The 22,115-nt window shown below is 35.2% G+C and overlaps 1 protein-coding gene across 1 annotated transcript in view; it reads left to right on the top strand.

Moving 5' to 3' along the window:
- The first annotated feature begins 8,736 nt into the window (after positions 1–8,736).
- LOC149771425 (SEC14-like protein 2) overlaps positions 8,737–22,115 on the top strand; it is a 51,777-nt gene continuing 38,398 nt past the window's right edge. The window contains exons 1-4 of the mRNA XM_089948470.1: positions 8,737–8,911; positions 17,398–17,467; positions 20,343–20,386; positions 21,085–21,241. Of these exons, the coding sequence (XP_089804596.1) occupies positions 8,822–8,911; positions 17,398–17,467; positions 20,343–20,386; positions 21,085–21,241 (361 nt within the window). The 5' untranslated portion in view covers positions 8,737–8,821. The remainder of the gene's footprint in view (positions 8,912–17,397; positions 17,468–20,342; positions 20,387–21,084; positions 21,242–22,115) is intronic.

Below are 22,115 nucleotides of genomic sequence, written 5' to 3'. Positions count from 1 at the left end.
AACAACCCAAGCATCCGAACTCTGCCGAAATAATTCAATAACTCGCGTTGTTTTACCAGAACCTTCGATCCGTTTAGATAGACCCTCATGTGTCTGGATACTGGATCATACACAGGTGCCGCAGACGATGATTCTGATGTCTGATTTCTTTTGTAATAATTATATTTAACCACAGCATCTACGGATTCAGAATAATTATATGACATTTCTTGTTTTATTCTCCATTCCGACCATGATGCATCAGTGGTTGTAAGTTGAGTCAGTAATTCTGAATATTTTCTTTCGATATAGAATGAATCCGAAGCAACTCTGACCGCGGTGTCAACGAATTTGTTTATCATCGATAATACATTTATAGAAACATAAGCGAGCATTGATGATCTTAAATTAGTAAACTGAGGTGACTCACCATCAATATAACCAACAACTGTATCTAATCGTGTTCCGTTCGACAAGTAAGCGTTTTCTCGACTTACAAATATATTTCTCTTCGTTGCATCAGCAATTATAAAATCATATTTATCATCGTTAATGATCAATCGTGCATAATGTTGTTTATGATCATATGCTCCGCCTTGAGTGAATTTACCAATTATTCTTCTACCAAGATCTTTTGCGATTTTATTTTCATCAGGTGGTGGTAACCAAACTTCTTTCTGAGGACGGTATGATATAATTGCCTCACTTACAATCAACGATATTAGTATCTTACAATCAAGCATATATCATAACAGTACTATTGGTGCCCAACGTTTTTCTGAAAAGTGTCTACAAAACCAAATACAACAAATAGGATGAAGACCTATAGCAAACTCGAATGACTCAATACGGGTGAATCCAGTCAGAGTAAAATCTGGTAGGGGTCAGTTTATCGATACTCTTGTCATCTCGTGTGTGGGCTGTCCATATCTTCTAAAATACCCAGAAGACTCTTCGTAACCAAGAAAACTTCCCGGATAACACGCGACCATATCAACCGAGATAACATCGTTGTGGTCATACTTGGTTATCCACAATCCACCGTGTCCGTATTCACAACAACTTAGTTGAACGTCTTCAAGAAATTCAAATCGTGTTGGCTTCCATGAATTTTTCTCTCTTGGAATGTGAGCTGCAACAGATGGAACTGTAAAACAATTATTTAATAATTGCTCAGTATTCTCTGTTGAAAATTTTTACTCAAGATTTTTTATTCCTTCATGAAGAGATTCTTTAAGATATATTTCGCCGTTAGGTCGTACAAACTAATCATATTTTTCATCATCGGAACTATTAAATAGCCATACTGATACAGGATCGTTTTTGCTTATTCCTCGAATAAAATCAAACATGTTTCTCCCAGAGTTTTGAGGATAAAATCTTACGGTTCGATCTCGTGGAAATATTGTCATTGCGCTAGTCCAAGCGTGCGCATTATGATCAATAATTTTAATTGGGGCCCAGTCGACTTATTCTTTGATTCGTATACAATCTCTTCTATTATCGTTTTTACGATTATTGGAAATTTTAATTTACTTCCTAACTCGGCGACATCATTTACTGTAGCTCTGGTATCCTTGACCGATTCAGTCCATTTGTCTATTTTTTTTGACGTCGTAGATCTGTTAACCCATTTCCACGCATCGCGTTTGTAAAATGTTCGATTACTCGTTCGGCTACACAGTTCAGCTTTGAAAATTTCATTGACGCAAGATCATCGACTTTGGGGTTATCATTAAGCTGATAAATTCCATAAATAACAGCTGTTATAGGATACAGTCGTTCATAATATGGTTTATCAATACCAGTCAACATTCCTGGTTTGGAATTTTTACTTAGCACAGTGGTTTTGGAATTTTTACTTAGCACAGCGGTGTTTCCATTAGCAAGGACAGGGTCACGTTTGTCACAGGTACTCCACTTAGCGGAATCTGTTTTTGATAATACAACAAATTTTATTCTGAAAAAATATTTCTGATCGCTGAGATAATCGATAATCATTTTCGCCCGCTCACCGTTCATTGTAGCATCAATGACTTCGTCGACTGTCATCGCGTTTAATTTTGAATGTTGACAATAAGCGAGATGCCCCATCGTCGCGAAATTCTTTTTTTAGCATCTCGAATATTATTAATCTTATAATTCGTCGGATCAGCCAGAGCTTGCCTCGGCAAGTCAGGGGTTCTTCTGTCAAGATCGAATCTGGAATCAGGAAACGAAGTTTTCCAAGGCTTGATTGGAGATAATCTCCCAAACTCTTCCATATTATATTTAAAACAAGTATTTAAATAAAAAATATTATTTATACAGTGACTCAAATAAGGAATCAATATATATGGCTGATGATAGGGTCTTCAACTCTTTGTAAAAAACCCTGTGTGGATGAATTCTGCGGACAACATTTGCAAAGCGTGTGTCGAGGAAGTCTTGGTCCAAAACCGTGTTTACGGTGTGGTGTTGGAGTTCGAGGGAAAACGCAGTTGTGTGTGCATTGTGGTGGTAAAAGATATAGAGAACTAAAACCATATTATGATATAAAAAAATAACAACGTCAAGGACCCTGTCAAGGACAACGTCAAAGACTGATAAAGTTATAAGAACCCTAAAGATTATATAGCTACATTTGTAAAGACAAATTATAATTTAGACAAATAATATTATATATAATAGAGCAAAAAGAATTTGTCCGATGTCCTATCATCAAGAATTATGAAGCATCTCGTAATGGTATAATCAGACTCTGTCAGCGGAAAAAACCAGTTGGTACTGTTGATAATACCGGTTATCTTAGATTCAACGCTGGAGGAAAGAGGTATTGCTGTCACAGGTTGTGTACGAGACTTTTCACGGGGTGATCATAAACGGTCTTGTGGTCAATCATATTGACGTACAAAAACTCAATAACTCTTTACACAACCTTCAAGCTATTACACCGAGTGCGAATTCTTCAGGTGCTAATACTGGAAAATGCAAAACAGTTACAAGGAAGTCAGTTAAATCTGTAAATATCCAGACCGGTGAAGAAATAATATTTCAGTCAATGGACATGGCTGGCAAGTATTTCGGTATTATCTCACGTGGGGTACAACGTGTCGCAGATAAAATAACCAATTTGGCATTTTCGTATAAATATGAACAATGGATTTCATTTTGTTATGTTCCAGTCGTGTTAGATACGGACACCATCCTTGATAAAAACAAAGGAGACAACTCTGCCCCTGATATGTAACGTAGTTTATAGAGTTATCGTCGTCCTTGACCCACGTAGATAGATTTCTAAATTTTTGTTAATAATAAAAAAACATTGTGGTGAATTCTCTCTTCGGAGTTTCTGTCCGGGTCATGTATTCCTAAAGTCACAGAATCTAACAGTTAAAAAAAACAATCTGTAGTACTGTAATGTTAATTCGAGAAGCCGAAATTGAACGCGGAAGTAAATAACTACTGTCTGTCGAGAGCAGCTTAATCATCCTGTGTTACACAAGGAAGTACAAACTTGAAGTGCTGACAGTTGTCTCCGTTGTTTTATAACATTCCCCCTCCCTTGATTTTATCAAGGACTGTCAGTGAAAGTAGGTATAATCGTTTATTTAATATAAATGGAGTTTTGTTTAAGAAACGATATTCTAATTTTCCTGAATCCGTCCGGTTTCCTGGTTCATCTGTATTTTTCTGCGATTATATTTAAGAAAACATAAAAATACAAACAGCAAAAAAATCACGCCCATCGTGTCAGCTATTTTCGAAGTTCCAAATATTGGTTACCTTATATACAATACGACCCGTTCTATCATTGGGTGTCCGCCCTATATGCTCGATCTTAAAAAGACAAACACATACACTCCCACCATGTCAACACGTGGTGGAATTATTTTGTACTCTCCCGGGGTTGATTTAGGGGAGGGTTTGCAAAAATCTATTGAACGTATGTTGTGCTGTTCTTAGATAAGATTTATGCATTGTACCGTCCTTAATTAATTGTATATACTATATGTACTGCGCCGTCCTGAATTAAAATTGTATATACATGTACTCTACCGTCCTTACTGTAAACACGCCCTCCTTGGCCTGCTAGACTGTCATATGGCAATCTAGGCCCTCACATGGGGGTTGCGCTGTCCGTAGAATCAAGATTTAGAATTAAAACTTATGTATTGTGCCGTCCTCTGATAAGCACGCCCTCCTGAGCCTGCTAGACTGTTGTTTGACAATCTAGGGGCTCACATGGAGGTTACGTTTCGTGCCCCTGAGCCTATTAGACTGTCATATGGCAATCTAGGTGCTCACTTGGGGTTGTGTCATCCTTAGTGTATAAAAACCCACCCTTCTGGACTTGCTAGAATGTCATACGGCAATCTAGAAGTTCACATAAGTTTGTAAAATATTTTTCTTTTAAACATATATTTAGTGTATAATGTATTACGAAAATATCAATGATATTATTTCTGCTATTAAAAAATTAGAAAAAGATGGCATAAATATATCTGATGAACTAAATCCTGAAAAAAATTATTTCTGATTTTGAAACATTACAAGAACGTAAATATGAAGGTGGATACACACTACCATCAGAATACAGGTTCGTAAAACGAATTCAAAATTCGGTGTTTCAATCGTCGGCTACAGTAAAAGAAAGTGAAGTGAGGGAATTCGTCCCTCTCTCTCTCTCGCAATAGAAAATATTAGATCAGAACTGTCTGGTGAATATGAGGCAAAAATGACAATCAATACTCGCATAAGACAAGTAAGAAAAATTATGTCAGAAGCTGTCAGTGGTAATGAAAATGAAAGTTAGACTCATTCGTGGAAGTGAAAGTATGTCAGATTTTAATCTTTCTCTCACTGGTTTTAGTCGATTTGTCAGTAAAAAATATCCACCCAATGATTTTATCAAGGAGAAAATCAAAGGAGGAGATTATTTTTTTTTTACTGTTTTTAATGTGTATCACGCGTCAGTGACATTTTCCTGGTATGTACTTGTTCCCTTTATAAAATTAATCGGTTTTAGCGGCATCGCTGATGGCTCGGATAGAAAGTTTAAGTCGTATTCCAGTTTTGGATTGTTTGGCTTTATTAAGATGATTTAGCTGACGTTCCGTCAACGACAGTTTATTTTCACCGCCTGTGATTTTATTGTTTTTGAACGTTATTGTGGTTCCGGTTTTTTATTGATGCGAACTGTACTTTTTTAATCTGACTAGGCGTCAGACTAACACTAATATGATGGTATAATGACATCTATAAAATACTCGTGTTTTTAAATAGTTACATGTTTTCACTGGTGCAGCAATAACTCTCATTCGACCACCAACACCTTCAAGCAACATTGCTGTGTCGCTAAGTATGACCGCGATTGCTCTGCCACCACCAGGAATAGCCGGTGGATCAACTACTGCCGCTCGGAAGTGTATATCAACGACAGATTTTCTGAATAAATCCAAGTGTTCCAACGAGAAATAATAGATTGCATACAGTGTTGTAAAATCGCGTTAAGATATCTGCAAACCAGTGTCAACATTCTGATCACTCCCCATGTAAGACATCAATCGATGATATACATGTGCAACATGATTGTGTTCAAAATCCAGCAATATTTCTTCAGAAGGTTCTAGATGTCTGTTTATCCTCAAAGAAACTTCAGAAACTCCAAATGAGTCAAATACCATAGGATTTCCTTCCTGTCGGTTTACCCTTGCATTTTGCCTGAAGCGCGATAAATATGTGTCGAGGTGCTGTCACTCCCAGCTGTGATGCTATTTGCCACGTAAACATCCCAGCAGCGTTAACGGGGGCACTATCTGTGGTCATTGTAAACCATGATAACAACCACTTACCGCCTGTGTTCATGAAAGAAAGTAATCGCTGTTCTTCAGCAAGAGATGGAGTCATTACTGGCATCCATAGCCACAGTTTTGTTAATATTATTTTACCAGGATCAACTCCAGCAGGATGAAATATTGCATCATTGCCAGTGGGTTTTCTAACAAGTACTACGGTGTGTTTAGCGCCAAACATAACCTTTCTAACATTTCTGCAAAATCCAAAAATATGAGACAATGGAATCGCGCATGACCCCCCCCCCCCCCCCGGGCGTTTAATATTGCTCGACATGTAGCAAAACCCAAGTTGAATTCTCGACTAACATTTATGACCACATGCTCTACATCTGCATCATCGGCGGGGGCAGTATGCTTTTTTGGTCGTCTTATAGTATATTGATTACCATTAGGGAAGTCAGTTGTATCTTTTGCAAACATCATCGTTGGTCCGGCCGATCTCGGAATCGTTGGAGGATCTTGTAAGTTCAGGTATTGTCGTGGCAACGTCAACGTGTTCAAGACACGATTCAATATTTTTTACGTCAATTATATATGTAGCACTGTTAAATAACGCCATTACGCCGTTGTTAACAAACCCAACTCGATCTCCAGCTCCGTATGCTGTATCATCTGCTTTTAAAAGTCTACCTTCAAATTCGATAAACGCCTCCGAGAGTAAGAAGTATATACTTGTATCATGAGCCTGTAAGTCGATTCTTCCGCGTGCGTCAGGTACACGCGAATCATAAGAATAATACTGATAATCTCGCACAGACTCATCTTTGGGAACTGGTGCGTTCATATCAAATGCTGTGTCGAGTATGCGCATGAACATTTTTATTATAGTTGTTTTCGTCTAACACGAAGACCACTTCCTGTTATTTATATTTCTTTGGCTGAAGGTACACTAGACAGCTCTCCTAGTTTTTGATTTGCAGCCTGATTTATTATTTTACTGACATTCGCGGGAATAACTTCGGTGCTTGGTAATTTTACTGGTTGTGGTTTTCGTCGTATTAATCGTGCTATTCTGTCTTTGACTGCCGTGAACGCTCTACCAGCAACGTCGCTGACTGCACCAGGAGCTTTTTTACGAATAACGTCGATGGCTTTCATTGACAAATGTTTCGCGATTGGTGCTGTTATGGGAGCCATCCTTGCAAATAATCCCTGGATAACATTACCGAGTCCATCTCCGTAATACGCGCTGTAAACGGGTAATCGTGAGTTTACTACTCTGACCATCACGGGTCTGTCGTTGTGTATGATCATCTTATTTGTTATTTATTCGTTTAATCGCTGTAGTAGCCGTCCGCGATTTCATCAATGAGTTCCCGATAAACATTAATATCCATGATACCACCTGGAAATAATCGTCGACAAATATCAGCTGCTTCATTAATTATTTCCAGAAAATTATTACCGGCTCGTTTTCCTCCTATGAGAACTTCTAGTCGTTGCACGTCATTGAGAATATTATTAGGACAAGTAACAAGACCACTTCCCGTAAAACCGCTACCAGTAGGTACATCGTGAAATTCTTCTTCATCTGGATAATATATTTCTTCTTCCGTTTGTTGTACAGGTGGAGGAAGTTGATAGGAAGGGTCTTGCTGGTGTTGTTTTTGTTTTCGCTGTTCTTGCTTTTTTGTTTCTGTTGTTCTCGTTCCTGTTTTCGCTGTTCTCGTTCTTTTGGTTTCTGTTGCATCTTATCATGCAATGCTACTCCGCCTAAACAAATGTCATAAATATCGTCTTGTTTGGATATCCGACTAATATCCCTGTTTATTTTATGCACCCAATCAATCCACGTATCACGACTTACATTTTTAACATTCAGGTTTTAAAAAGTGTCTTGATAGATAAGTTTCAGCAGCAAAGGAACCAAACTCCGCTACATCCTTATTACTTTTTAACATGCGTCTTTTTATTTCTCGTGTACCAAATTCAGTACATTTTTCCGTAAAACCAGTTTCATGTTTATGTTCTTCTTTACCAAGATCTTTATCCACGACAGGGTCAACGACAACATCTTGTGGTTGTGGATGGAATTGTGCAGCTATATCAGTTGGAAGTTCTCCTAAAATCTTTCTTGTTTTCTTAGTTCTCGCTGCAATTTTTTCAGTTTGCGCAGCAGTTTGTTGTACAGGCACAAGTAGACCTTCAGTAGCTGTTGCAACTCTTGTTGTACCCGTTGTGACAGGTTTAAACAATAGGTCTGCACCTTCTGCGAATTCAACCTGGGATTCTTGACGCGCTGGTAGTTTTTGTTTAACAGCATCACTCAACGGAAGATATTTCTTAATTGCTTCTAGTCGTTCTCGAGCTAATCTAGCTGTGTGAGATTCCAGCGCTGGGGGCATTATCTGATATAATTTTATTTTAACTGATAGCATCAAAGAGGGTGCAGCCATGGATATGTGTCACGGTGGGTACGCTCGCGCGCGTACATTTTTAAAAATCACTAACGCTAAAAAAAGTAACAAAAACAACTAACCTGGTGGAAAGACTCACTCTCGGAAGGTTAGAGGCTTCGGTTTCTCGTTATTGGCGTACTTTTTTTTAGTTTTCGTAGGAAGGCTTAATTTTCCAAAATGGACTTTTTATAAAGTGGTCTGTTCACCCTCTCTGCTGCTTGACTATTGGTATTTCACTGGCTACATACTGTGTAAGTGACTAAATAATGACTACATCACTTCATTTTCAAGAGCAACACAAGCCGGAAAAAAACAAATTCACAGATATATCCATATCTTTAATCGTTACACAATAACAGCTCAAAAAGTAACACAACAGCCTTAAGTTAAGAAATTTCTGGGCCGATTTACGAAACTAATTCATGCTGTCTATGGCTGCGAAACAACCACTTATGTCCGGTAGTTTTCATAGGTGCCGGGAACCAGCCTGAAAATAGCTCGCATAGGAAAGATCCGACGATATTCCGAATGTTTGCATGATACTAGTGTTTATTTTCGCCTGTTGTTGCTTACTAAACTATTTTACGAATCGGGTGGTAGCAGCACATGCAGGATGATAGACTGACGAAGGAAAGAATCACCATGAGCGGTCGCGTAGGGGACCTGAGCCCCCTGCAGGCTGAGACACTTGAAAAGGTCTGGAAGCTTCATAAAGCTTGTATCGTTTGTTCCACATAGCATCGAGATATTTCCCTATCTATACTGAATACAGTACTCAGTACATTTTCAGGTCATCTTCATTAAATGTTGCTAAATGCACCCAACTGGTTTCACACGAAGTATTTAAAACGTATTAGGTTTAGCTGCATTTAATGACGCTGACCAGAAAATTTACAGATGAGATAAATTCGCGATGCCATGTTGAACGAACTAAACTGTAGCATAATCTGACACGCCCCTCTAGTCACGCTGTCTGAAACGTATTGACTTACTTACCGGTCTTGATGGGGTGGGGGGGAGAAGAAAAAAAAAGACAGTTTATTTTGTTATTCCTATTCTTATTGCAGCATATTGCTACCTTTTCACATACGGAGATCTCATTATGAACGCTAAGAGGTTCTAAGACACTGACAGAAAACACGGATAAAACTAAATATTTGTCAGTCTGTGTACCCGTAACAAGTTATAAATGCAGTCTGAGCATCTGTACGAACCAAATTCAACTTCTTATCTGTTTAAGTACTTGCTTGGTAAGGATCACTCTTCTTTTACATCTTTCTTCCTTGTGTGCACCAATAAAGCCCCTCACTAAAGTCCATCATTTTCGGCAACACTGAAATTTAGATGTAATTTATCTTCTGTCCTCAAGTTGACGGCTGCACGATTCACCCATTATTATGTAGTTCAGCAAATTTTTGAAGCAAATTTGGTAAACCAATCTAATGTGTAATGTGCAATACAACCAATTCTCATAGAATTTGAATTTTACAAACATGCAGTGACTTTTAAAAAATTATGTAAAGAAAACAACATGTCAGACTTTTCACAGCCCATTTTAAAACACAGAAAAGAATGGTATGACCTTTTTATCATTTTATTTCTTTTATGCCCTAACACATTTGGTAGATATGTACATTTGTTGGTTGGTGGTTTCACAATATCATGTCAATACACTAGTGTTATATAGTGCTGATCAAAAATTTAAATTGTAAATTTACAGTGATTAAGAAATTAGAAATTAATTTAGTAGCAATGTGTTTACTGCATGATAATGTTTACACTGGCTATTGGAAACTTGTAAAAGGTGAGATGAGCTATATAATCATTGATTAGACTCTGGTTAGGGATTGGTTTTAATGAAGGACAAGCTGAAGCTATCAGGAGACAATTTAATTTAAAAAAGTTAAAGAGATATACTAGGTGATAAATTAAATATAGGACAGCACATTTTAGCATTTCTTTCAGGATTAGATCAGACCGATAGCCTTCCTATTTTTAGCCCTACTTGGTGTTGACCAGAAGAGCTTATGGGATGGCTTGTAATCTATTGTCCATTTGTTCAGTGACACAAGTTTATTAGTGCTACTCCACCTAAACTACTTGATGGATTGCCACAAAACTTTAATTGCACATTCATCCCAATGTTTAGTTGGTTTTAAATAAAATTGGTGATAAGCGGGTATCTAATATGGCAACCATGGCAAACGAATCTGAAAATCTTATAGGCTATATCACGACCTGGCTACAGTATTATGAATAATATGGCAGGAAGGTGTCCATTTGGAATTTCAAACCTCTAGTCAGCTTAAGCTGACACTCTAATTACATATAACAACAAAAGATTCAATAGATAAAAAATTTAAAAAATAATATAAAGTAACTGGCGTTTTTAGTAAATATATTCATCACAAGTCCTCAATATCTGCTTGATGGTTGAACTTCCATATTACATTTTAACTCATCATGCAAAAGTCTATGATTGATTTGTGAGAGAGTTAATCCTTCTTGGGTATTTCTTGTACTTCTCTGCTTCCTCCTTTCTTCCCACTACTGTTACTTTCTTCTTGCATCTTGTTTCTTTCTTCCCACTTGGTCACTCATGTGCTGGCACCATGATAAGTTCTTGTAGGAATAAAACTAGAGACATAGCCTCTTGTACCCATGCTGGTTCTTCAGGTAATTAATTTGTGACCAGCCATACATGGTCCTAAGTACAAACACAATTTTCTTTACATAAAACAGCTTTATGCCACTAAGAATAACTGCTATCTCTATGAATATCATAATTTGCACCATCTATATTTTGATATATTACTAAGCAGTAATAAAACAGAAGTGATTAAAACTTGTTTAAAACATTGGGAAAAGTGACCACTAATATCAGTTTGTAAAATAACAGTTTTGAAAACTTTAATTATTCCAAAGCATAAATAATTTGTTAATCTCATTATCAATTCCCCCACAAAAGTTTATCAAGGAATTAAATAAATTACATTTCACCATTATATGGAAATGAAAAGTGGACAAAGTTAAAAGAGAGGTTATGATTTAGACTATTTCTAAAGGTGATGATGGATACTGATAAATTTATATTAACTTTGAAAATAATTGAGAGTTCTTCTACTGCATAGAATTTGATCAGTTTATTTGAATATGAAATATGCAATATTAAGTACCTGTTGTTATTAGGAGATGAAAATTTGATGACCTTATGCAAAAAGAACAAAGATTTTTGGCAAGATTTTTTTCTGGCTTGGAAATGTTAATAGAGAAAAGTATACCCTGGACAGGAGATGTTATGAAAGTAAGTTTATTGATGAACTCCCTTAAAGAGGTGAACAGGGTACCCCTTTTAAATAGTTGTATTTGTACCGAGACAAGGAAATCCCAGTCAAGGGGTTACATTATTTGTCTCCCTTTGAGGCTTGCCAATGGGGGAGACATATAATGTAACCCCACGACTGGGAGTTCCTTGTCTCAGTGCAAACCCCAGTGTAGATTCTTTATCTCACTCAATAATTTCCTTTAAAGTAAAAAGGAACTTCTCACTTGTGCAATATAGTTCACACGCAAATGTTTACATGCGGTGCATTAATACAAATATGTTAATGAGGACTGTGTCATGATCATGTAATCCGATTTACACTGTTTTTATGCATGAGCCAAAAAAAAGCAACATAAAACATTGCATAGTATTGAGGTAATCTCACATTTAATATATGAATGTTATGTGAAATTAACAGTAAATAGTTAATATTTATTACAAGAAAATGTTTCATTTTCATCAGTTCCAGTTTAGAAAATTATATTGTAAAGAATGAAACGATACAGGGCCCATACCTATATTGCATTGTATAGGCTATTGTTATAATGAACAGTTACATGTAGCATGAGTGTCCGTGCTTGGTTTATTCACGGGCAATTAGAGATCCGAGTCACTATCGTATACAACTCTCCTTCTCTTTGGAGGTGGTGAAACTGTTTGTGACATACTTGTATTGTAATTAACATTGATTGTAAAATTACCACCAGTATGAAAGACCCTCCAAATACAGACCTTAGCTGATAACCATATGATGAAGTTTCAAACTCATGATTTCTTGGAATTTTTTTATTTTCTGTCTTGGAAATATGGCAAGTGTTGCTGTTAGTAGTGGAAGGATCTGCTACAGGGAAATTAGTTTGTGGAATAACATATGGATGGATAAATGATTGTCTCTGGCTGGTAAGTTCATTATTTGTCATCAAAGATTTCATGCACATGTTTGATTCAACTGGGGCATGATGAGAAGAAAGGATGCTTGACATAACACATTTCTAGCTGTTACTAAATTTTTTGTAGTTGTCGAGAGAGTTGGGATTTTTGTGGCCAGTGAAGTGTATAGCCTGAGTGTCTGGAACATTGTTTTCTATTAGTTTCTGACATAGATATTTTCTTACACTAGAATTTGTAATGCGTTTAGAAGCCAAATTGGGCAAGTTTACTCTCATAGCCATTTTTTCATTAGCAATTTAATTTTTCGGGCACCAACTGGTGCTTGTAAAAACCATTGCTCATTTGGCCCAGGTGTATGCATGCAAGTTGCAGGGGCAAGGTAAAATGGATGGTCAGGGTTACAAAAATCACTTGTACGTTTGTTCATAAAACATTTGTAGATTGTTAATGGACATATATCTGGAAATAGAGGGTTAACATACATCCTTGGTTTTTCATTTCTTGTGTTTTTAATGTCCTCCCCTGTTCTCGTCTTCATCTGTCTCTTTGTCTGTCTCTCTCTAAATATTCTAGTTTAAGTTCACAATCTTGCTTTAATGATACGTCTCCCCACTGTATGTTTCTTCTCCCCATCTCCTCATACCCCAAAGTGCAAAATATTATTAAACCATAAGATGTTTAGTAAATTTGACCATGTGCTGGGTCCCAGAAGCAAGTATTTATAGTTTTTTTTATGTCATCATCAGTTACGGCATCATCAGTTTTGGGTTTGTTTCCTTTTCTTTTCTTCTTCAAGTCTTTCTGTTTACTTTTTAGGGCCTCTCTTGCTTGATAAAATTCAGGGCCATAAACCAAGCTGCAATTGTATCTGTTTTGTCTCAGATATAATTTAAAACTTCCAATCATATTTATAATAAATAATAATTAATTATAAAAAGCCATGTACCTAGGATAAAAAATTCTCTGTTTTTTATCATATGTCATCAATGTTGTGGAGGGCCTAAATTGCTTTATCAATCAAGTTCTTTAATTTATAAAGTAATTTACCTATTAAAACTATGAATAAAATTATTGTTCATTACATAATATTTTGTTGGTAATTAGTTATTCATTCTTGCATTCATTCAAAAAATTCATTTATGTTTTAACAAATTGAAAGTATATCAGTTGCGCTTTGTATCATTTTATTTGTGCATACATTGTTCATTAAATTCAATTGTGTGTTATCAGTCAATATGTAGTCCCATTTTAACCTCTGAATGTGGGGCCCTGAGCAGCTGAGTGGTCTAAAGCACTCTCCGTCACAGATCGTTGCCATCTTTCCTCTTTCTGCATGGGTTTGAGCCTGGGGTTCGGCCAATGTGGGTATGTGAGAAAGCTTGCCATTAGCTTCTAGTGGGTCGGTGGTTCTTTCCGGGGTTTTCCCGGGTTCTTCCTCCACCATTTATACTGGCCGCCATGTATAGCCTATCTTGTGCTGAAAAATGGCTTTAAAACCTACAACAACAACCTCTCAATGTTGTCAGCTCATATTCATTCTGACAAATTGAAAGGAAAAATCTTGAGAGAATTTTGTTATGGGCAGGTTCTGGCATGTCTCATTCTTTTTCTCAAGATATTCTTCTAGTAGTTTTGTGTCCCAATGTCTTGTTTGGTATTCACATTTTTATGCTCTAAAACAAAATTTGTGACATATTGTTCATCCACTTCTGTAAATCTGCTCTCTTTGACCGTTTCAGTGTTTGTATTTTTTGTTTCCACTCCAGATATTGTTACATTGTATTTTCTCCAACGAAAGTTGGTTTGGTTTCAGACACATTTATTTCATTTGTTACCAGTCATCAAAAAGAAAAGAAAGATCCCCTGACTCGTGCTTTGGTGAATTTTATGAAATTGCTAGTTCATGTTTAGCATAATTTGTGAAACTTCCATCGTCCAAAAAGCGTACTGTATACGTGGACTAGGTACCCAGTGGGTGGTAAACAAGTATGATTTTTGCTCTCCTACTTTTAAGATTCAAGATGTTTCCAAGCTTGTAGTCCATTTTCTTTTTGTCTTATCTTTATTGTTTTCTTTGTAATCTTCTTTTTGTTAGTTATTTTTTCTCTCCTCCCAAAAAATATTTTGTTAAATGTCCCAAAGTGTTAGCATTTCTTTGATTGGAAAATAAGTCCACCAGGCCAAGCATAAGACAACAATGGTTGCCTCCCTTGATAAAGTAGTCTGTAGCGCATGGACTCCATGACTGGGATGACTGGTCTGAGATGACTAGACTGAGATATGAAAAGTAAGGATAGCAAAACAGCTAGATTTATCTGTCGCATGGGTGAGAATCTTACAGAGTAGGAAAACTGTTATTTACTAAATTAGCTTTAAAGCAAAATATGGTCTCCATATGAATTTCTTTGCATTTCAAGGTATAATTCAATGTGTAAAGTCCTTATATAAAATGTTAAGTTAGAGATAACGACACTAGTCAGAGCATTTATCCTTTTCCATTTAGAAATTTTATGTTATAACAATAAAAGATGTAAAGACTATTACAAATCGCTTTTAGAAAAAGGATGTTAAGCCAACTTGTGAAAATAAATGGAATGAAATTTTCAGTTTGAATATGAATATATGGTCTGACGTATGCTAAAGTTTTTACAATAACAAGAGACTCAAAGTTACAATAGTTTTCATTTTGTGTTACTCATAGAATTTTACCAATGAATTCATTTCTGTTTAAAATAAAATTGTCATATACTGATAAATGTACTATTTTGTAAAAATGTCTTAGAAACAAAACTGCATTTGTTTTGGGAATGTAATGTGATAATCAGGCTGTTCCACTGGATTCAGAATGAAGTGAACATATATATTGTGTAAAGTGCAAAAACTTATAATGGGAGTTAGTAGTAGAGATGGAATATCTGAACACCTTTCTATGTTTTCTTCGTCTACCCAAATACTACATCTATATATGTAAAATGAAAGAGGATATGCCTAGATTAGATGGGTTGAAAGTTTTTCTTAAAGACCACTATAATCTGGAAAAATACATTGCAATAAAATCTGAAAAGAAAGAAGCATTTCTGTTGATGAGGGAACCATTATTCCACCAATAACTAAGACTGATCTGTTATAATTCAAATGCATGTTTCATAGGATCTTTTTATAGTGTATAATGTGTTTGTATTCTAATAGCTAACCAACAGAAATTTGAGACTGATTTGATGGTATACAGGAACAAAGGACTGTAATGTCACAAAGTCTGTTGCAACTAGATGCTGTATAATTGTATTTTTTTATCAAAACAGAAAATATTTTCTATATGAATATTTGTTTGCATGTGTGTATTATTTTGTAATAAATATTAAAATAAACAACAACGACATGTCAAATGTGTGACTGGTTTAAATTTGCTTTATTGTTTCTACAGACTGAATTCAAACTGAATTCAATATTATTGTTTACATCATTAAATACATTCTGTTTCTTAGAGATGAATGATATAAACAACATGACATAAACAAGATGATGTCATAGCTTAAAATCATTTTCATACGTTCTTGTTTTAATCTTAAATGAATAATTCAATTATTGTCATGGAATAATGCATATACATTATGGTTAAATTAGATTTAAAACATAAAAATATGTCAAACTGGATCAGAAAGATACAAATATCTCTATAGATGACGACATTGGAACTCATTGAATAAATAGAGATAAACAGTTTTATTAATTTTTATTATGCATAATGTATTATTTACTTTATTTAAAATATATTTTGACTTGATAAAATATTGAAGATTGTACATTATAATTCAAATTTCACATGTTTTATTTTTATTTTTGAATTTATCTGTCAGTAGTTTACCAGTAAATGCAAAATGTGTTATGTTCTTTAAACTACGTTAATTTAAAGAGTGAATTTGAATTATGTCCCCTTGTACAGTTATTTAAGAATCATTAAGTATTGTTTTAATTTATAAAATAAACTTAATGAAAGTGATAAAACTAATATCATAAAATATTTTTAATAATATATTTAGACAAAGAGATATGAAATAAGTTTACAATATATTACCGGTATAATTATTTATTTTATAGAGTATTTATTTATATTACTGACAGTATTGTCTGCATATGGTTAGACAGCCAGGACATTGAGCCTGTATGGGCTATGCATGAAGGAAACATGATCAACTTTGCACAAAGAAACCAAGAATGATCAGGTCTAAAACAACATAAAATAATGGAATACTAGAAGCATCATAGAATATTAAAAGCATCATGGAATATTAAAATCATCATGGAATATTAAAAACATCATGGAATATTAAAAGCATCATGGAATATTAAAAACATGGAATATTAAAAACATGGAATATTAAAAGTATCATGGAATATAGAAGCATCATGGAATAAAAGAAGCATCATGGAATATAGAAGCATCATGGAATAATAGAAGCATCATGGAATATCGTCGGTACGTGGGAAAGCCTGCCAGTAGCTTCTCGTGGGTCGGTGGTTCTTCCCTGGGTTTTCTAGGGTTCTTCCTCCACCAGTCATACTGGCCGCCATGTATAGCCTATCTTGTGCTGAAAAATGGCGTTAAACCCTAGAACAACAACAACAACAATCATGGAATATAGAAGCATCATGGAATAATAGAAGCATCATGGAATAGTAGAAGCATCATGGAATAGTAGAAGCATCATGGAATAATAGAAGCATCATGGAATAATAGAAGCATCATGGAATAGTAGAAGCATCATGGAATAATAGAAGCATCATGGAATAGTAGAAGCATCATGGAATAATAGAAGCATCATGGAATAGTAGAAGCATCATGAAATATAGAAGCAGGAGTACCATCTCATACCCACTTTTCCCCCAGAACACATGTACACTCACACACATGTGCATAATTGCACTTGTACACACACAAACCTGTAATTTTTATTCTATCTTTCAGTTTTGGGAAAATGTCAAGGACCTGTTGAAGCACAAACGTGATGACTACTATCTTCTACGATGGTTGAGAGGTATGCATAATTTATGGTACAAAATAACATATACTAAAGCAGAGAGCTAAGATGTAGCAAAGAAGAAATACTGTAGCAATAACAGTTAACTTGATCTATGAGGTAGACATTGAATCTGTTTTCCTATTGTTTTTAAAGAAATACATATGAGGATTCAGGGATTTTTCTATATCTTTGATTTGGGACATATTATGGGCCCTATTCCCAATCTAGAATTGATGTCTAATTTCTATCAGAAAATACCAAGTTCAGACAAAGAATGGTAATACTTAAATGACATTCCTCAAGAAATACACCTGACTTTATTTTTTTAGATCAAAAGCAGACAAAAATCACCATAGAGATAAAAATAAATACTAGGAGACACCAGCAGTATAAATTGTATTGAAAATTTCCCAATAAACATGGTTCATACAACCTTGAGCAATTGTTGAATTTGAGGGGTTGCTTTAAAAAGTCCATGAATTTGTTAAAAAACTTCTTCCAAGAACTCTTTGAATTTCCTTTTAAGGAATATGATATTAACTGAATAAAATATTTAAAAATAATTTAATTAAGAGTTTCTGTTAAATGTGAATAAAATGTAAAATGGGAGTAAATTTTTTAATTAAAGGACACATTACACAGGTTTGTAAAAAATGAATATTCAAGAAGGTTTTGTTTCTGTAAGATAAAACATTTCTTCCACTGAAAGAAATGTAATATTGTTTTGGAATTTCACCAGAAGAATTCTCATGTCTTGGGGTTGATTTAATTTCCAATATTGAAAATTTTGTTATTGCTAATCCTTCTGAATGCAAAGTAATACTACTTGGGGTTTTCTCCAGAAGATTTCTTAAAATGACTTGTATACAGTAGTTGGTCCAAAGGGAAATGGTGTTACTCTTATGTTCAGTATGACCAGAGCAATGGCTGTCTTGAAAATATTGTTGTTGCTACTCCTCCTGAAAGGGATGGTTGTATCAAATTGAGATTATTTATTAAACAACTTCTCATGATGTCTATAGTCGATCTTAATTGTAACATTCAGACATGCCTGCCACATTGGCTATCTTGGAAGCCTTGTTATCAATATATCTCATGAAAAATGTTCATTTCAGCATGGGGTTTTCACTGAAAGACTTCTTATAATGTCTAGTTGGCTGTAAATGATAATGGTGGTGATCTGACTTTTAATACAATTGCCACCAATGATTAGCAATTATTTAAGTAGATAAGTTGTTTAACAAATTTATGAATTTGAGCGAGAAACCTTTTTTTTTGACCACTGCATTGATTTGGGCTTGGTTGTGTATAATCGTTTGCAAAAGTCAATTTGCCCTGGGACCAGGTGACTGGAAAATTGAATTTGCTCTTGGGAGATTTGAGCTTATTCCAGAATGTGAGAACATAACACCAGAACAGAAGCTTAGAAACATTGAAATAAAGTATGGAATATTTTATTGAGATGGTTTTCGATTTATTCGGCAAATGAACATCCTATTTTGGTTTTCGCTTTGCTTTTTTTGTGCACACATTTGTCTTAAAATAATTAATTTTTATCAGAAAGAATGCATTTATTATATATTGGTGCATGTAGATTTGCATTGTGCTACAATTCATTTGACCTGAAAGTCATCCCAGCAGTTTTGTTATTTTGCATAATGACTAGGGAAGAATTTGTTTATCCAGTACCCGTGGCTAAATTAGGACATGAAATCTGGCAATCAGTAGAAATATTCCAATTCAGATCTAACAATTAGCAAGTTAAAGTATAAATATTTATTTCCTATTTGTCAAACCTTGCTTCAGATAGTGAGTATTCACAATATAATTTTTGCACACGAAAATGTGAGGCTGATCTTGACATTAACTTAAAAATGGAAGTGACAGAAATTAAATATTGATTGATAGAGGAATGAAATTGTGGACATTTGCATAAAGGTGTCATGCAGTGCACATATGTGCTAAATAAAGGTGCTTATATATGTACTTGAACTGTGGTGTGTCTTGTGTGTATGATTTGGATTTTTAATGTAGCTTTAAATATTTTTCAGTCATATTGCTATGATGTATGCATTGTGGCAGTTTATGGTGATGTCTAACACTGGGGCATCATGCCACAGACATGTACCATCATGTCCCATCTGGTCACATTAACCTGACACCAGGCCGACCAGTCCTAACACTAACCTCATAATGCTGAGTGCCTAGCGATGTATCTGTTAGTACCACTTTTGGTATGACCTGGCTGGGGTTTGAACCCACAGTCAACTGCGTCTGAAACAGATGCTCTAACCACTAAGCCACCAGAGCGGTCATGAACTGTAGTAAATTTGCATTGGGTTAAATTTTCATCATTATGAATTGAACATGTCCTCTGACACTGAGAAGATTTCTGGCTCCCAATCTTGCACCTGTAGGGGATACACTGTGTCCATTCTGACAAAATAGATGGCTATATCGACATGGGTATTTCACCAGTAGACGTCTTATGATTTAGTTGGTTTAAAATTAAAATGGTCAGTCATTTGTCCAATATGGCTGAAATGTCCACTGTCTTAAAAATATTGTTGTTGTCTACTTCCCCAGAATGGATAAACCTTAAGACATGGAGTTTTCACCAAGAGACATATAATCACGTCTATATTGTCGTAAATGAAATGGTCCAAAGTTGACATTTAGTATGTGTACTGCAGCAGTTAATTTGAAAATCTAGTTACCACTGAAGAGTATCAGAGATGGTTTCAACACTCAGCAGTGAAAAGGAAACAAATGGTCTTATCTTGAATCCCTGGAAATTCTTTTTGTCTAATAGAGCATCAGTCCCTTCAAGGGACTCTCTTTTTATTGTTTCTTCTTCTAAAAATACATATCTATATATATTTTTTTTCAGCAAGACAGTTCAATATTGGGAAAGCTGAGGAAATGATCAGAGCTGTAAGTATTTTTTTAGACATGTTGTTTTGATCTTAATGCCACATTTCAGCACAAGATAGGCTACACATGTCAGCCAGTATATTTGATGGAGGATGGACCCAGAAAAATACCAGGATGAACCACCAACCCATGGGAAGTGAGTGGCAAACTTCTCACTTACCCATGATGGCTGTGCCTGAGACTCGAACCCAAACAGACAGATGGGAGATGGCAGTGATCTGTAAAGATGAGTGCCTTAGACCACTTGGCCACCTGGGGCCTCCTGTTTCTTAGATACAATATTTATCTAATGCTGACATTCTAAATACATGTATTGAAATGAGCATATTGAACTGAGTCAGGAAGACATTACTTTTTATTAGTGAGAAAGGATACACTGCACATATCGTCATCATCATCCCTTATTGAATCATCATTATTATTATTATTATTACCAGTACAGGGAATTTACAGGGTTCTCAGAGGCTAAAGAATAGATATCAGTCTTAATGTAAATGGAATCCAATCCAATGTAAAATATTTCAAAATGGTGCATCATTCAAAATTTTAGCATTTTACTTTTAAAAATGTTATTCCCAATTGATCCAAATATTTCCCAAAATAATGGACTCAGACCTCATTTCCAATAATCCAGTAAAAATATCCCTGCTGCAGGACAACATTTTGTGGCTGTAATTTTGTTACTTTTCCATTTTCAGCATTACAAATGGCGTGAAGAGAACCAGATAGACACAATACTGGAAGACTATAAAGAGTTAGAAGTCATTAAGAAGTATTACACAGGGGGTCACATAGGATATGACAAGAAGGGATCTCCTGTGTGGATTGACCCTTTTGGACTCATTGATATGAAAGGTTACAAGTCCATCTGAAATCCAAAGATGTATACTTTTACTGCAGGCAGGGCATAAATGTTATATCACATATAGTATTTCAGGGCATTGTGTTGTAAATCTTTTCAAATGCAGTGCCTGGGCTTTGCTTTTGCTTAAATAATAAATAATATTGAAAGATTGTGTAAAAGTTGAAATTGGCTTCAGTACATGGTAAATATTTGTTTACTCACCCCTTACAGTATCCTATAAAAATAATGATAAAATCAGTACATTGAGTGCTTAAGAACTTGGAAGACCAGAAAAACTAACATTTTGGTTTGTTATCTCCACTTAAAAAAGATAAAAGACTCCACATTGTTTTGTATTTCTACATCAAATACATTACCTCTTTAATCTTTCCCTACCTGGAAAAACTATCTTTTCTGTTTAAAAGTATATTGATGGGAAGTAACTCTTCCAAGTTGATATAATTATATCCCCATGCCATCTCTAACTGGCTATATGAATACTTGACATTGTCTTTGGAATAATTAACCTAATCACATTAATGTTAGGAATATAGCCCTACTAACTCTGGAATCCAGCCCTCTCAAAGACAAAACTTTGTTTTTTTTCTGGCCATAAGATATAGACAAAAGGTAATAATTGTTGCGCATTATGTCCCCTTGTGATCTATAGGTGGCAACAGTTTTAAGTTTTTACTAGTGAACTGACAACATAATTCACTTTGCCTCCTGAAATCAACTGGAATTTTGTTCTACTTTTGATCCCAACCATTGAGGATTTTCTTATTTTTATTTGGCTGTATTAAGGATTATTTTACAGGTAATATTCTTTAATTTTGTAAATTTTGACCATAATTATTGGAAGTTTCACCTATGTGAATTTAGTTT

This window comes from Sinohyriopsis cumingii, unplaced genomic scaffold (assembly GCF_028554795.1).
Source record: "Sinohyriopsis cumingii isolate HCF-2022 unplaced genomic scaffold, ASM2855479v2 utg001869l, whole genome shotgun sequence".
NCBI classification, from domain to species: Eukaryota; Metazoa; Mollusca; class Bivalvia; order Unionida; family Unionidae; genus Sinohyriopsis; species Sinohyriopsis cumingii.
The sequence above is the reverse complement of the archived record's forward strand: the minus strand, read 5'-3'. Positions and strand labels throughout refer to the sequence as shown.